General features: G+C 45.7%; 2 protein-coding genes across 3 annotated transcripts in view; one reads left to right on the top strand and one right to left on the bottom strand.

Moving 5' to 3' along the window:
- Window positions 1-4,046, top strand: part of LOC110538991 (excitatory amino acid transporter 2) — a 28,791-nt gene extending 24,745 nt beyond the window's left edge. For both annotated transcript variants that reach the window (XM_036938676.2, XM_036938677.2), the window contains exons 8-11: window positions 902-1,096; window positions 1,473-1,607; window positions 1,920-2,358; window positions 2,511-4,046. In XM_036938676.2, the coding sequence (XP_036794571.2) occupies window positions 902-1,096; window positions 1,473-1,607; window positions 1,920-2,358; window positions 2,511-2,807 (1,066 nt within the window). In that variant the 3' untranslated portion in view covers window positions 2,808-4,046. The remainder of the gene's footprint in view (window positions 1-901; window positions 1,097-1,472; window positions 1,608-1,919; window positions 2,359-2,510) is intronic.
- Window positions 4,047-5,825: 1,779 nt separating this feature from the next.
- On the bottom strand, window positions 5,826-15,693 carry LOC110538602 (potassium voltage-gated channel subfamily A member 1). Its single transcript, XM_090193762.1, has 3 exons — window positions 15,430-15,693; window positions 12,206-12,985; window positions 5,826-9,101 (listed from the first exon to the last, which is right to left on the bottom strand). The coding sequence occupies exons 2-3, from the start codon at window positions 12,938-12,940 to the stop codon at window positions 8,193-8,195; spliced, it is 1,644 nt and encodes a 547-aa protein (XP_090049888.1). The 5' UTR covers window positions 12,941-12,985; window positions 15,430-15,693; the 3' UTR covers window positions 5,826-8,192.
- Between the last annotated feature and the right edge of the window lie 1,420 nt (window positions 15,694-17,113).

Below are 17,113 nucleotides of genomic sequence, written 5' to 3'. Positions count from 1 at the left end.
GACAGACAGACCCTGCGTTGTAAATGTCTGGGGCTCTGGATAAGGTTGTAGACAGACAGTCCCTGCGTTGTAAATGTCTGGGGCTCTGGATAAGGTTGTAGACAGACAGACCCTGCGTTGTAAATGTCTGGGGCTCTGGATAAGGTTGTAGACAGACAGACCCTGCATTGTAAATGTCTGGGGCTCTGGATAAGGTTGTAGACAGACAGTCCCTGCGTTGTAAATGTCTGGGGCTCTGGATAAGGTTGTAGACAGACAGACCCTGCGTTGTAAATGTCTGGGGCTCTGGATAAGGTTGTAGACAGACAGACCCTGCGTTGTAAATGTCTGGGGCTCTGGATAAGGTTGTAGACAGACAGACCCTGCGTTGTAAATGTCTGGGGCTCTGGATAAGGTTGTAGACAGACAGACCCTGCGTTGTAAATGTCTGGGGCTCTGGATAAGGTTGTACGGGCCAAACTGGCCATGTTTCCGCTGCTTCTGAATCTGTTGTGCTGCTCAAACCAACTGTCATTTTGACGCATTAGGGAGGCTTTACAGAATAAGAGTAATCCTATCAACTTTCTCTAATTATATTATGACCTGGGCTTAGCTTAGGCTCAAATCAAATTCCTGCAATTCACATGTTGGATTGTAAAATACACTTGCTGTTATGATAATGCTGTTATATTTCACCCCTTCTCTCACCCTCTCTGTCCCCCTCCCCTCTTTTTTAACTCTCACTTTGTACTCTCACCCTCCCTCTCCCTCACTCTCCCTCACAATTTCTGTCATTATCTTCTTTCTGAATACTTCTCTCTCTATAACATCTTTATACCCTCTCTCCCCATTTGTATTTTCTTCCCGTTATCTCTCTCGACCTGTCTACATCCCTTTCTTACCCTCTCTCTCCTTCTCCCAGTGCGGGAACGTTACCTGTCACATTTCGCTGTCTGGAGGAGAATCTGAAGATCGATAAGCGCGTGACGCGTTTCGTGCTGCCCATCGGAGCCACCATCAACATGGACGGTACAGCCCTGTACGAGGCGGTGGCAGCCATCTTCATCGCTCAGATGAATGACATCAACCTGGACGCAGGACAGATCGTTACCGTCAGGTAGGCCTCTTCTTTACCACTAACAACCCTGGCCCAGGGGGTCTCTTAGGATACTTTTGTGTTGAGGTGTGTTACCTGGGTGTAATATATTATGCTTTTAGGTATAGTACTAAAGTGCAGTGCTGGTTTTAAGGTTGTCATGCTCTGTATGTATGTAAGAGAAAGCTGTGTCACTTCCTCCATGGGTTTTTGTACCTTGAAATAATCATCCAACTGTAGGTATATTGTATGTATCAGTTGTGGTTGCTGATGACTTTTATGAGTCACATGCTAATGCATTCTGTGGTGACAATGTCTTGGAATGAGAAACGTGTGTGTAACGTCAATTCCCTCTTCTCCTCTCCCTCCCTCACTCCTTCCCCTCCTCTCCTCTCAGTATGACAGCCACCCTGGCCAGTGTGGGAGCGGCCAGTATTCCCAGCGCAGGCCTGGTCACCATGCTGTTGATCCTTACAGCTGTGGGCCTGCCCACCCAGGACATCAGCCTGCTCATCGCTGTCGACTGGCTGCTGTGAGTCACATACACACAATCACTGTGATGTTACACTTCAGATACTCTGGTCTTTGTTTTCAACAGCATGATGACATTAGACTACAATGATTCAATGTTGCTGATTATCTCTATGAAAGAAAAGTAGGGTACGTCAAGCTCTGTCAAAATGCAACGCATATTGTCAACTGTAAAGGGTAGAGTGGCACTTAGCTGTAGATGCCATTGCTATTGTTGGCATCTACTCATCCATGAGAGCTCCTGTCTTGTAGTGTACCTCTAACACAGTGATCAGTCATGGCTGACTCCAGCATTGTCTGTCTGTTGGGCCAGTGACAGAATGCGTACCTCAATCAACGTGGTGGGCGACTCGTTTGGTGCTGGGATTGTGGACCACCTGTCCAGGGCAGAGCTAGCTGAGATTGACGCCGAGCTCCTCTCCCCTGAGGATGAGGAGTTCATCCCCCCGCCCCCTGTCCTCACCGAGATAGACCTGGTGGACCCCAAGAGACCTCCCGAGTTACCCCCACGCTCCCCCCGCCCGCCCAAACTCAACCACCACGGCCACTCCAACCTGTCACAGATCTACTCCATCACCAACTCTCCCCGCTCCGTCCGCTCTCCGTCCCCCCATTCTGTCCGCTCTCCCTCCCCGCGCTCCAACTGTTCCCACTCCAACTCCCCACGACCCTCTGCCTTCCGTACCCATTCCCCACGCATCCTCCGCAGAACAGAGCCTGGCTACTGCGCCCTGCCAAGCCACGACAACCAGGTAGGCAGGGTTACAGCTACCACTAGTCCTAGGGCTCAATCCTAACTTCTTGTTAATCATGTATTGATATCAATGGAATATTTGTGTGAACGTTTGAGTTGGATGGTACTTTGATGGCCTGTCTCTGACTTTATTCCTCTTTGTCTTCCCAGATCCCCACACTCCCTCGCTCCCACAGAGAGAGAGACAGAGGGGATAGAGACCGAAGGGAAAGAGACAGGGAAAGAGACAGGGAAAGAGACAGGGAAAGAGACAGAGAGAGAGATAGAGAGAGAGATAGAGGAAGAGAGAGGGAGAGACTGCGGGGGCGAGACAGCGACCGATATCAGAGCGAGACAGAGGAAGAGGAGGAGAGGGATAGGGTGCTGGATGAAGGGAGTGAAGGAGAAGAGAGTGACGACACTGCTTACGACCGCAGGAACACCATCCTGCCCTGCGACCTGCCCTGATTGGGACACCTCTATGAAAACACTTCTGTTTTACCACAGTTTCACTACACTTCCCCCAATTTACTGCACTCTACCACCTAGTACCACTGTGGTGTTTTTGATAGGGGTCTGGGTTGGTGGATGCAGTGCTCTACAAATGGTTACTATTTAGTAGTTGTCTGATGTGAGTGTTCTTGTGTGATTTGAGTCCTGTTTGACATGATCAGGGATCAATAAGCTTGCTTTGAGCGATGACGATATTTATGTTGCTATGGCAACACCCTTTAATAATCTTTAAAAAAAGAGCCCATGCCCTAACTTTTACGCTTCAGTGTGCTGCAGAAGGGAGCTTTAACTTAGTGTTGTGTCTTCTGTCAACCCAGCTCTATTCTCTGATAATCATTGTCTTGTTCTAACCATTTCAGCTAGCCAGTTCCTCAACCTTATCCTCTACCCTCTAGCGTGGCTGAGAGAGACGCTGTACTGAGATCTTGGTGTTCAGTGTCAGTCAACGTACAATCAGAAATGTTCTCTTCTCAACTTCCAAAAGGTCATCTGTAGAATGGCGTCCATCTCCAGCTGTACTGTATCGAATGATTCAACAAATAAATACTAATTCTACTTATATGTAAGTTCAAATGTGAGATAAACTTGCGTGTAGCAACTATATGTAATTAAAGGTAACAAACACACTGTAGTCAAACTATTTTTATACTATTCTACCTCCTCTCTCTCTTCTCTTCCTCTCCTTGTCCTCAACACACTCAACACTTCACTTGACTTTACCTCATCTTGTACCTCATCTTGTACCTCATCTTGTACCTCAACTTGTACCTCAACTTGTCCTGAAATGACAATCATAATACGGTTATTGTTGTTAATATTGTTATTTCTCAGTACTTATGTATGGTTAGTCATTTTTTGTCATCATCTGCTGTCTGAAATGATGGTTGTTAGTAATTTTATACATTTTTTCCAGCACAACAGTCTTCAGTCTGTGTTGCACAGCAGTCTGTTTTCATTTTGATTCACGTATTCATCTACTTGTTGTTTCATTACTCTTGTACTTTAATTATTTATTGGTTAATTAAGAGATATTCTCATTGGTTCTGTCATATTGATTTGTTTTCCTCTGTCCCTCTGAAATGCCTTTCATTGAAGGTCATTACTGCCTACCCAAATCCTTCAGTCTTAATGCAGGTTTGCAGATCCAGGTTTTGTGTATATTGTATGTAATAAAATCTTAGAGATTTATTTAAATTACAATGACAAAGATTTGGTTATTTCTGTACCTTGTGTAAAAACTGTGTACAGATTAGTACTACAAAAAGGGGACACACGTCAATATTTTGTGACTAAAGACAGTGATGAAATCCAGTGGACAAGGATATTACTGGACGTTCAAGTTGCACCTGGCACACCAGACCGTGAACACACACACACACAGACACACACACACACACACACACACACACACACACACACACACACACACACACACACACACACACACACACACACACACACAGACAGACACACACACACACACACACACACGCACACACACGCACATACACGCACACAGCATCACATTTACACATTGATGAGGCAAAGACACACAGAGATATCAACACACTTAATCCTCTCAAAGAAGAGCGAGGGAGGGAGGGAGGGAGGGAGGGAGGGAGGGAGGGAGGGAGGGATGAGAGGAATAGAAGAACGGCAGATGGCCAGAAAGACGTCAATCCAACTCATTCTTCCAGACAGCGCAGGGCACTGTGGGTAATTGCAAACAGGACTGACGTTAGTGTTGGGACCCTGCACGTCACGGAGAGAGGAGGAGAGGATGAGAGAAACAGGTAGATAAGGGAAAGCTTCAGGCCACAACAGGCCACCACCACCTTGTGAACCCAGTGAACAGGGACAGACATGCCTCGACTCTCTGAAGGTATTCAACAAAACAGACAGACTATGATTCATTACTCTATTTATTGTAGTGAACTGAGTCTTTTCGGCTCACATACAGGAATTCCTTACACAACCAGATTGCCACTTGTATTTTTTTGTCAATTCAATGAATAGCAACCAAAAACAAGCATAAATCACTCAAAACCACTAAATGAGTTGTCCATATATTACACTAGAAACTGCTAACCCACAACACGACATTGGAATGTCAGCCAACCCGGGGGGGGGGGGGGGGGGGGGGGGGGGGGGTCAGGGTATGTAATCATTGGGACAGTCATCAAGCAAGAAAACCCATCAACTCATTTCAACTTCACTTCAGTCTGGCTTGTCTCCAGTTTTATTTAGAAGCATTTCTCTATTTTAGCAACAGTCACTGAGTTTCCTCAGTCCTCCCTGGCAGAGTAGGGTATGGAACTGGGTGATGTTATTTCTATGTAGAGGATGGTTATTGATGCCATTACATTAGTGTCACACTGTTCGCATGTTTATTTAATCCCACCTGCACATTTCACCATTTCTGCCAACTAGGCTTTTTCAGGGCGGAGGGTGAAGAATGTTGCAGAAAGAAATGCATTACAGACATGAATCACTGTACTTATGGGAATTTATTGTATGGTTGTCGCATAAAATTAATGTTGTTTGTATAATTCGTTATTGTTTACATAGTTATTTCAATCTGCAAAATACACAGTACATGTTTCTTCTGGCTTCATGGCTCAGAAGAAGCAACCACAGAGTCCTCAGTATGATGTCCCTGAGCTGGGATGACTAGGAGGATTTGCACTGAGTGCTTTGACCTCTAGAGACTAAAGAGATAGTTGCAAGGAGGGAAATCAACTCAATCCTTTGGGGTGCGTGTGAAGTGGGAAATCAAATGATCCAATCTGCTCTCTCACCAAGTTAAACAGATGGTATCTAAACCTACCAATAATATCATACATTTAACATATTATGTCAACATTTTGAAAGACTAGACATTTTGGTTGTTGTTGTTTAGATAATTGTTTTGTGGTGAAGTGGGCATCTGCTGACTCATCTCCCCTCTGTTAACAAAACAGGGACTCATTTAGATAACTGATAAAATACCATCTTTATTAAATACAACAAATATTAACAGGGTTCACAGTCATAGAACACATACTGGTAACCACACACACGTGTATACACACACACACACACACGCACACGCACACGCACACACACACACACACGCACACACACACACACATGTAAACAGGGCTCACAGTCATTGAACACGTACTGGTAACCACACACACCTGCACACACACACACACACACACACACACACACACACACACACACACACACACACACACACACACACACACACACACACACACACACACACACACACACACACACACGTAAGCACGCACTCAATCACATACTGGTACACACACACACACACACACAGTCATAGAACACATACTGGTAACCACACACACACACATATACACATACACACACAACCCACTCTCTTATACAATCTGTGCAGCTCACAATCTCTGATCATAAGAACATATTTATAAAGCACAGTATAAACACTGAACACTGTGCAAAGCATTTTGTTAAGACACATTCTAAATAGGCAAGATAATTGAGGCACCATGGTAACATGGACAGGGGCAGGGATGTGTCTTTGGATGACCAGTAAAGTACTTCTACCCAGTGGGGTGAGTGTGGATTTAGGCCAGTGGTATCTACTAGTGTTAGTCCTGCACAGCCATTGGGAGGAAGGGTCAGCTGGAAGCCTGACAGGTCCAGGATCAGATTTCCCTGCCGCCCAGCCTAGCTGTCTCCATTACACACTGAAAACTCTCCACTGGCCAAGGATCAACACTTAGGGCTGCTCTCTGTTTGCGCCACAGCCCCCAGGCTGATCTCTTTGTGTTCCACGTCACCACAATATCACTGCAGAGCATTTCTGCCATAGCTTTCAGAGACGGTGCCCAGCCCCATCAGGACGTTCAGAGTGTTTTTACACATAGTCCTCTTTAAAAGAACTGATCTTTGAATGAGGTCTCAACTATTTTGTCAGTTCACTTCACCTATCCTGTGGTCCGAGTCCTCTTTGCATTGCCATGTTTAGAAAGGAACCAAGATCTTTTTTCAAAATTCACTCAATGCACTCCGGGTTTTTACAAAGTGCAGTGCAGGACAAGACATTCCATCAAAACGTGTTATCGGACAGCTATATACACCTGCTTACATTTTGAAAGCTAATAGACTGCATTTAGTGAAAAAAGGGGAGAAATAATCATTTTTATCAGAAGACACTGCTACATGTAAATATTATTGGTTACAGAATAAATAGCAGAAGAATAACTGCAGATTAAATAATACTGTAATTAAATATTGTACACCCAATGTAGGCTACTACCCTTTTAAGAGCTAGAATTGATTTTGGACCCTATGTTGTGATTCTCACCAAATATGTTGTTGTCTTCTCACACTATTCAAACCCCACAATCAAATAAAGAGTTTATGAACCTCTCTTAGCCTATAGATCACATATGGCAAACAAATAGTCTGAACTAAAAACTAAACATTTCTGTGTATTCTTGACCATCGCTAATCAATACAAAAAAAAACACATTTTTTTTCCATGAACCTGCACATCCACTTCTCTCTTTTGTGGCACCAATGTGAGCGGTAACGGCAAGGGAAACAATGCTGCAGTAGCCTAGTGTGTCGTGCGGAAATAACGACAAGCGAACCTGGGGAGCTTTGTGTTCACATTGCCCTAAAAAAGGAATCAAACCTCGGAATTCAAGAGAACCGAACTCAGACCAGCTCTCGAGATGATCTCAGTTCGGTTTGCTTAGGGGGCTCTTCTCTCTTCTTCTGAGGGGGTCTGAGTTCTTTGAGAGTGTTCACGCTGCACAAAAAAATGTGCAAACTGCACTGGGTTCACAAAAATGGTAAAAACGCCCTTAGTCAACCCTCTACACACATTCAAAACGGCTCTGTGCATTTAGCTAGCTAGCACACAATAACAAATAAAATGGCACTGCAATTCACTCATGTCTTAAAAACACCAACATTTACAATTGCTAGAGTTGTATGTACTGTATAAACTGTTATTACAATCTGGTAAATATATCATAAATAAATATACATTCTGTTTCAGCTGTTTTTATTGTCAATATGATGGCATTATACTCGATTCTCAGTGACATTAGCAAAAAGCAAGCTGTCACAATATCTCTGCCATGGTCTCATCAGTTCTGTTTGTAGTAAACGGTGTAAGCCATTGACGGTGCAAGCGTGCAAGTAAGTCCTTGAGTAAAATAGTATTTTTTTTGTATCTCTTCTCCTTTACTTCGCCATCCTCCTTTAACTTTCTCTCTATTTAACTTAGAGGCAGAGTACCAGGGTTGTATTCAGCAGATCCTCTGTCTATCCATCCATCCTGTCTCACACCTGAGTGACCAGGGGTTCCCTGAGGTACACGTTGCCTTTGTTCTCCCACCCGTCCTGCCCCGCACACAGTCCTGACAGCAGTGTCCCATTGAGGGGGTTACAGATTCCCTTGCAGTCGCCCACATACAGGGGAGTGTAATCTCCCTCCCCCTTGTCTCCCTCCTCATCCTCACCCTCCCAGAGAGAGGTGCTGATGTGGGTGTACTCACTGATTTTCTCGAGACACTCCGTTTCTCGGTGATAGAAGTAGCTGAAGTTGGACACAATGACTGGGACTGGCAGGGAGATGGTGAGCACACCAGCGATGGCACACATGGAGCCCACCAGCTTGCCCCCCAGAGTCGTCGGGTACATGTCCCCGTAGCCCACTGTCGTCATGGAGACCACGGCCCACCAGAAGGCCTCGGGGATGCTGGTGAACACCGTGTCGGGGCTGTCCGCCTCGGCGAAGTAGACAGCGCTGGAGAAGAGGATGACTCCGATGAAGAGGAAGAAGATGAGCAGGGCCAGCTCTCTCAGGCTGGCCTTCAGAGTCTGGCCCAGGATCTGCAGGCCCTTGGAGTGACGCGACAGCTTGAATATCCTGAACACCCTGACCAGCCTAATGACCCTGATGATGGCCAAAGACATGCCCGGGTCCTTGTTGGAGGTTTTGTCCCTGGCCAGCTCTGTGCCCAGAGTGACGAAGAAGGGAATGATGGCGAGGAAGTCGATAGTGTTCATCACGTCCTTGAAGAAGTGGAGCTTACTGGGGGAGCTGGCTAAGCGCATAATGAGCTCAAAGGAGAACCAGAAGATACATATGGTCTCCACCTGGAAGAAGGGGTCATGGAAAGCACTGCCAGTGGGAGGGACCAGGATGGTGATGTTGGGGAGGGTAGGATGGGGCTGGTAGGTGAATTTCTGGGGGGAGAGAAGGAGAGAGGGATAGTGAGTGGTGTTAGAAATGAAGCAGGAGAGATTGAAGGGAGATAAAACAGTGAAGGGGGATGACCGTGGTTTAGACAAGAGATAACAAATAGGGTTGTAACGTCTCCTTCCAACTCACACCCTCCAACACGTAGATCCCCTGAACGCAGCTAACTTTCCAGCTCACTCTCCAGATCCCAATCACCTGGATTCTAATCACCTGTTCACACCTGTATGTCATTATCTCACACTATTTAGTTCAGTTCTTTGCACCCCGTCACTGTGAGGTTTTGTTTGTTTTGTGACACACGTCTTTCAGAGCTCTGGTGTTCCTGTGATGTACTCCTCCTGTGTATGATAGATTTTGCCTGCCTCACTAACGGTGCCTTTTGCATATTCCCTGCCTGTACTTCTGCCTTTCAGATTTCCTGTTATCAACCTATTGTCTGATCTCCCGGACGTCGTTACTATCTTTTTCCCTGCCTGTACTGTTGCCCTGTTGGACCCCCTGTGTATGACCTTCTGCCTGCCCCTGGACCCAGCTACCTGCCTCCTCCTGTGTATGACCTTCTGCCTGCCCCTGGACCCAGCTACCTGCCTCCTCCTGTGGACCTTTGCAATAAACACCTGCTGCGCACTGCGCTTGAAACCAGCTCTCTGTCTCCCCTCGTGTTCATTACAAGGGTAATGAAGGACATAAATTAATTGATAAGAAATAGTAACGAGGGAAGGTTAGACAGAGGTCGGGGAGAACCATGATGACTACAGTAAACATGAGAAGGAGGAGAGAAGGAGGAGAAGTGATTATTTTAAAGGTGGCAAAGTCTTTCCTCAGCAGATGTGGAAAATGCATCACGGTCTGATTAAGACTGTGATAACTGTAATACTGTGTTAACATAACTTCACTTGTGTAATCACACTCTCTCTCTCTTTCCTTACGCAGACCTTGATGCAAATGTGTTTCGTCTCTATATTTAAACAGAAGAAAAACATTATAGAGCAAGACTGCATGTGACAACGGCTAATGTTACAGCACAGCGTCTGGACCGACTGAGGAATCTGACATTTCATTTCATCCTTACAATGTTTTCTAAGAAGCAGTCTTGGGGTTCAAAGTGAGACAGTCAAATTTTGGTTTTATGGCATGTCCAGCTATAAGACGGATTGGAGTGAAATGGCTCAGAATTGTTATTGCCTATGATAAAATTGTAGTGAAGCAAAAGTCTATGATACTCTGTGTGTTAGTGCCTGTCCGTGTGCCTGCATGAGTGTGCCTGTGTGAGGTGCATATACAGCAGTTGTTTGTTTGTGCATATACTGCATATGTTAGTCTTTATGTAGAGGCATGGAATGCTTTTACCAACTGAAATGACAGTGACATTTGCCCTCACATTTGTCACCCACATTAGTTCCATTTCTCCTCACCTTTATGAGGTTGAAAAGCCATGATCACACTGCCCCGACAGACATTCGCACTCTTTGTCACCCAATAAGAACGGAATAACAACTAGCCGCTCATTCCAAATGGTCACAGAACCATACAGCATGTCTTTCAATACTGTATGCAGTGTCTAGAGCTACCGTCGCAACGGGGGGTGGTCGTCTTGTAAAAGACAAGGATTTATTTTCAGTTGCTGCCACCTATGCTGCCATTTTGAGTCTGTACAGAGCGCTGTGTGTCTTCTGTCAGATGTTCTGATCATGTGAGTGTGTGTGAGTGACTGAGTGAGTGTGAGAGGTCGGGTGTGTGCATATGTGCTTTGGTAAGACCCACCGTATACCATGTGTTCTGTGCTTTTGCATGATCCCTCAAAATCCAAAGGCAGCTAAGCCAACCTTGTCGGTAAGCCACTTGGCAGGTGAAGTTCATTTCGTTTTGTGTGAGTCATCAAATAGGTGTTCTGTACTACTCTTTCCATGCCTCTTTCAGTGGGTATGAGTCAGTGTGTTTATTAATGGGAACCAACGTTTACATGTTGATGTGCTCTTAGGGTTGTCCTTACGCTATATTTAGCTCCTTTAGATCTCTAAGGAGTAACGTGAGACACGCTCCTCTCCACTCTCCTCCTTTGCACTCCACTTTCACTTACCCTCTCTCCCTCTGTCTCTCTCTCCCTCTCCCTCTTTCTCTCTCTCTCTCCCTCTCTCCCTCTCCCTCTCTCTCTCCCTCTCTCCCTCTTTCTCTCTCTCTCGGTTTATAGGTTCCTATCAACTCCATCTATTCCCATACGGAGTCGTCTTGGCAGTGATCCTGGAGCACCAGTCAATGTGAGACACAGATGGACAGTGATCCTGGAGCACCAGTCAATGTGAGACACAGATGGACAGTGATCTGGAGATACCATCAATAAAGCATAATGTTCTTTGTGCAGTCCATATTTACCCCTCCCTTCCTGCCCCTCATCTCTCTCTGTCCCACCCCTTTTTCTCTCCCGCTCTTACCTGCAACCTCCCTCTTTCTCTAGTTCCCTAACTGTGATTCTCTCTCTCCTCCAACCTATTTCTCTTGTTTTCCTACCACACTTTAGTTCCCCCTCTCCTCACCCCCCACTCTTCCCATTCCTTTCCCTCAATTTTAAGGACATGACTAAAATAATCTCAGAAATGTCTGTGTGTGTGTGTGTGTGTGTGTGTGTGTGTGTGTGTATGTGTGTCGCATGTTGTGTTTAACCCTGTAAGGGGCCTGTGTCATCACATATGTAGTATTTATGTTCCACAGGGTGACATCTGTCATTGACTTTCACCAACTGTCATCCACTAACTGTCATTCTTCACTAACTGTCATCCTTTACTAATTGTCATCCTTCACTGACTATTGATGATCACCCCATCATCAGTCTCCAAATGTGCTAACCTCTGTTCTCTTAGCACCCTGTCGAGATGCATTCCTTACTCTTTCATCCTCTCTTCATTCCTCTCTTTATTCCTCTCCTTCCTCTATCTGTGCTTTATGCACATCTCCCGCAGCCTCTCCTTTCTCCTGGTCCATTTGTTTGTTTCCTTTTCTACTATTCTCTGTTTCTCTCTCATTCTCTCTCTCCTGTGTGTCATTTCTGTTTGGCCCTCAGGCCCCTGGCCCCACAACAGCCCCCTCTCACCTCTCGGAGCTCCTTCTCGTTCCTGAAGTCAGGCAGCGTCTCCAAGCAGAAGATGGCGATGGACACCACAATGACCATGACACTGATGATGGCGATGATGCGTGCGCCCGAGGAGGATTCTGGGTGCTCAAAAAGCATCCAAACCTTCCTCTGCATCTCGTTCTCAGGCAGCGCAGGCACCTCCTCCTTGGGGAAGCCCTCATCCTCCTTGAAGCGTTCCATGATCTCCTCACCAAGCTCATAGAAGCGCAGCTCATCCAAGAACACATCCAGGGGCACGTTGGCAGGCCGCCGCAGCCGCCCGCCAGACTGGTAGAAGTAGAGGATGGCGTCAAAGCAGTTCCGGTTCCGGTCCAGGAACAGCTCATTGCGCAGAGGGTCAAAGTAGCGAATTCTGCGGTTAGGGTCCCCCAGGAGGGAGTCAGGGAACTGGGCCAGAGTGCGGAGCTGTGTCTCGTACCGCATCCCTGACACGTTGATGGCTAGCCGCTCCGTCAGGGCCCAGCCCCCCCTCCACAGGGAGCCTGAGCGACGACAGCTTTCTCTTTTCCCCTCAACCCTCTCCTTTTCACTACCATTGTTCTCTGTCTCCTTCTCTCCCTTCTCCGCCTTGTTGCGCTGGTCCTTGGTCTCCTTGTCGCTCTCGCTCACCTCCTCTGGGAGATGTTTCTTGTCTCCTTCTCCTCCTCCTTCACTTCCACCCTTGTCATGGTTCTCCATTCCTTGGTCTGTCATTCAGCTTCTATTTAGTTCTTTGTGAGGACAGTTTGTCCCCTTACTCTAGAGAGAAATGCACAACGCTGCTGAAGTTATCAAGAAAAATATCAGGTACTGCAGAAGAAGAGACATATCAGGTAAAGGCAGATAAAGAAGTGGGAGGAGAAACAACTCACATTATTGGCAATTTTAATACTCATAATTATTTAACGGAAATGTGATCATTAAGTAATTTACTCCAATTCACCCGCAAATACACTACCGGTCAAGAATTTTAGAACTGTAACGGCTTTCTTCTATCTCCTCCTCTGACGAAGAGGTGTAGCAAGGATCGGACCAAAACGCAGCGTGTAGATTGCGATCCATGTTTAATGAACAACGTAAACACGAATTAACACAAACACTACAAAACAAAAGAACGTAATGAACGAAAACCGAAACAGCCTATACTTGTGTAAACTAACACAGAATAAGGACATCAAGACACTAAGGACAATCACCCACAAAACCCAACACCAAACAGGCTACCTAAATATGGTTCCCAATCAGAGACAATGACGAACACCTGCCTCTGATTGAGAACCATATCAGGCCAAACATAGAACTAGACAAACTAGACATGTAACATAGAATGCCCACTCAGATCACACCCTGACCAACCAAAACATAGAAATATACAAAGTAAACTATGGTCAGGGTGTGACAAGAACACCTACTCATTCAGGGGTTTTTCTTTATTTTTACTATTTTCTACATTGTAGAATAACAGCTTTGCACACTCTTGGCATTCTCTCAACCAGCTTCACATTGAATACTTTTCCAAAAGTCTTGAAGGAGTTCCCACATGTGCTGAGCACTTGTTGGCTGCTTTTCCTTTACTCTGCGGTCTGACTCATCCAAAACCATCTCAATTTGGTTGAGGTCGGGGGATTGTGGAGGCCAGGTCATCTGATGCAGCACTCCATCACTCTCCTTCTTGGTCAACTACCCCTTACACAGCCTGGAGGTGTGTTTGGTCATTATAACTGACTTGCCTGGTTAAATGAAGGTTACATTTCAAAAATAAAATAAAAATGTCCTGTTGAAAAACCAAATGATAGTCCCACTAAGCCCAAACCAGATAGGATGGAGTATCGCTACAGAATGCTGTGGTAGCCATGCTGGTTAAGGGTGCCTTAAATTCTAAATAAATCACAGACAGTGTCACCAGCAAAGCACCCCCACACCATAACACCTCCTCCTCCAAGCTTTATGGTGGGAAATACACATGCGGAGATCATCCGTTCACCCACACAGCGTCTCACAAAGACACGGCGGCTGGAACTAAAAATCGCCAATTTGGACTCCAGACCAAAGGACAAATTTCCACCGGTGTAATGCCCATTGCTCATGTTTCTTGGCCCAAGCAACCCTCTTCTTCTTATTGGTGTCCTTTAGTCATGGTTTCTTTGCAGTAATTCAACCATGAAGGCCTGATTCATGCAGTCTCCTCTGAACAGTTGATGTTGAGATGTGTCTGTTACTTGAACTCTGTGAAGCATTTATTTGGGCTGCAATTTCTGAGGCTGGTAACTCTAATGAACTTATCCTCTGCAGCAGAGGTAACTCTGGTTCTTCCATTCCTGTGGCGATCCTCATGAGAGCCAGTTTCATCATAGCGCTTGATGGTTTTTGCGACTGCACTTGAAGAAACTTTCAAAGTTCTTGAAATTATCCATACTGAGTGGCCTTCAAGTCTTAAAGTAATGATGGACTGTCATTTCCTTTTGCTTATTTGAGCTGTTCTTGCCATAATATGGACTTGGTCTTTTACCAAATAGGGCTATATTCTGTATACATATATACATATACTGTATACATATACATATATATTCTACCTTGTCACAACACAACTGATTGGCTCAAATACATTAAGAAGGAAAGAAATTCCACAAACGAACTTTTAAGAAGGCACACCTGTTAATTTAAATGCATTCCAGGTGACTACCTTGCGAAACTGGTGAGAGAATGCCAATAGTTTGCAAAGCTGTCATCAAGGCAAAGGGTGGCTATTTGAAGAATCTCAAATACAAAATATATTTTCATTTGTTTAACACATTTTTGGTTACTACATGATTCCATTAGTGTTATTTCATCATTTTGATGTCTTCACTATTATTCTACAATGTAGAAAAGAGTTCAAATAAAGAAAACCCTTGAATGAGTCAATGTTCTGAAAGTCTTGACCGGTAGTATGCAAGACACATTTTACATCTACAGTAAAGAATAACAAATAAAAGCATGAACTAGACAGGTGTTATTTCAATCAGAACCGTTAACCTTTATGTTCAGAATGACTATTTATTTAATCAGAACATTAGTCTTTACAGTCGACACAGCCATTATTAGAATAACACAGAGTCCTACTCATAAACATCCTAGTTACATGCCATGCCCAAGCATGCTGCTGTGAAGTAACCATATTATTGGTGTTATTTACAAGAAGCAGCCTGCACTGTTCCACTCACCCCTCTGTCAGTCAGCTACTGTTGAAAGAGACTAATTACTCAAGAGAATCACGGTGCCTCCACTACTGTACCTCCGCCACAGGGTATCTGTCTGGCTGTCTGTCTGTCTGGCTGTCTGTCTGTCTGCACCATGGCTCCTTCAGGGGTAGTGTTAATCTGTCTGCTGATACCCCACCCTGGGTGAAGTGAAGATAGTTAAGCTTGTTTGTAGGTCACAGCCTTCAGTCTCTCCCCTTTGCTCTCTCTCATGCCTACTATTTCTCTGGAGAATGCTGTCAGGTCGAAATTCAATCCACTGCCTTCTCTCTACAACCTCAGCACGGTGTCCTCTTCATACCCCCACCCCCTAATGTCAGCCCCCTGCCTCTCTCTTAAAGTCCTCTTCATACCCGCACCCCCTAATGTCAGCCCCCTGCCTCTCTCTTAAAGTCCTCTTCATACCCCCACCCCCTAATGTCAGCCCCCTGCCTCTCTCTTAAAGTCCTCTTCATACCCCCACCCCCTAATGTCAGCCCCCTGCCTCTCTCTTAAAGTCCTCTTCATACCCCCACCCCCTAATGTCAGCCCCCTGCCTCTCTCTTAAAGTCCTCTTCATACCCCCACCCCCTAATGTCAGCCCCCTGCCTCTCTCTTAAAGTCCTCTTCATACCCCCACCCCCTAATGTCAGCCCCCTGCATCTCTCTTAAAGTCCTCTTCATACCCCCACCCCCTAATGTCAGCCCCCTGCCTCTCTCTTAAAGTCCTCTTCATACCCCCACCCCCTAATGTCAGCCCCCTGCCTCTCTCTTAAAGTCCTCTTCATACCCCCACCCCCTAATGTCAGCCCCCTGCCTCTCTCTTAAAGTCCTCTTCATACCCCCACCCCTAATGTCAGCCCCCTGCCTCTCTCTTAAAGTCCTCTTCATACCCCCACCCCCTAATGTCAGCCCCCTGCCTCTCTCTTAAAGTCCTCTTCATACCCCCACCCCCTAATGTCAGCCCCCTGCCTCTCTCTTAAAGTCCTCTTCATACCCCCACCCCCTAATGTCAGCCCCCTGCCTCTCTCTTAAAGTCCTCATCATACCCCCACCCCCTAATGTCAGCCCCCTGCCTCTCTCTTAAAGTCTTCAATTTCCCCTCTCTCCCTGTCATAAACAAACACACAAACACACACACACCATCCTCAACACATGTACTGATGTCCTCACAAGACCCAAATGAACACCCATAAAATCCCAGTGAGAATGTATTTTGGAGGTCCATCCTGGCTTCAGTATTTATAATGCTCCTGACTAGGGCCCTGTGTTTTTCTGACCATGTCACCTTACCAGGAAACACTCAGGGCCATAAATGAGTTATGTAGCAGAGCCAATGCATTTCCTGGTGAGGTGTGGTCAGGAAAAATGTAGGGCCCAAGTCACATTTACAAACATGTTAACACATGTTATGAGACCAAACAGTAAACTGAAAGCCTACAACAAAAAGCCATGACACTCCTTTTCTGATGATCCTTTCGTAAGCCTTTATTCAGTTGGCTTAGTGTATGGTATAGTATAGGGTATGGTGCACACGTGTCAGACAGGTAATTACTCACAGGTGTTGTGTCAACAAAAATGTAAGTGACATATAGTGAGTGACCACTGTAAGATGTCAACAGCCTTATTTCTGGGCCAGAAAAAGGTTACATGGGGCGACACGTAGCCT

This window comes from Oncorhynchus mykiss, chromosome 12 (assembly GCF_057628025.1).
Source record: "Oncorhynchus mykiss isolate SJ-2025 chromosome 12, ASM5762802v1, whole genome shotgun sequence".
Taxonomy (NCBI): Eukaryota; Metazoa; Chordata; class Actinopteri; order Salmoniformes; family Salmonidae; genus Oncorhynchus; species Oncorhynchus mykiss.
Note: the sequence above shows the minus strand (reverse complement) of the source record. Positions and strands in the feature narration are given on the sequence as shown.

Excerpts from the sequence above, each read along its gene's own strand:
- LOC110538602 (XM_090193762.1), bottom strand. The coding sequence starts at position 12,940 with ATGACAGACCAAGGAATGGAGAACCATGACAAGGGTGGAAGTGAAGGA. Across the intron at positions 9,102-12,205 it reads ACGAGAAGGAGCTCCGAGAG|AAATTCACCTACCAGCCCCA; the intron begins GTGAGAGGGGGC and ends CTCTCCCCCCAG.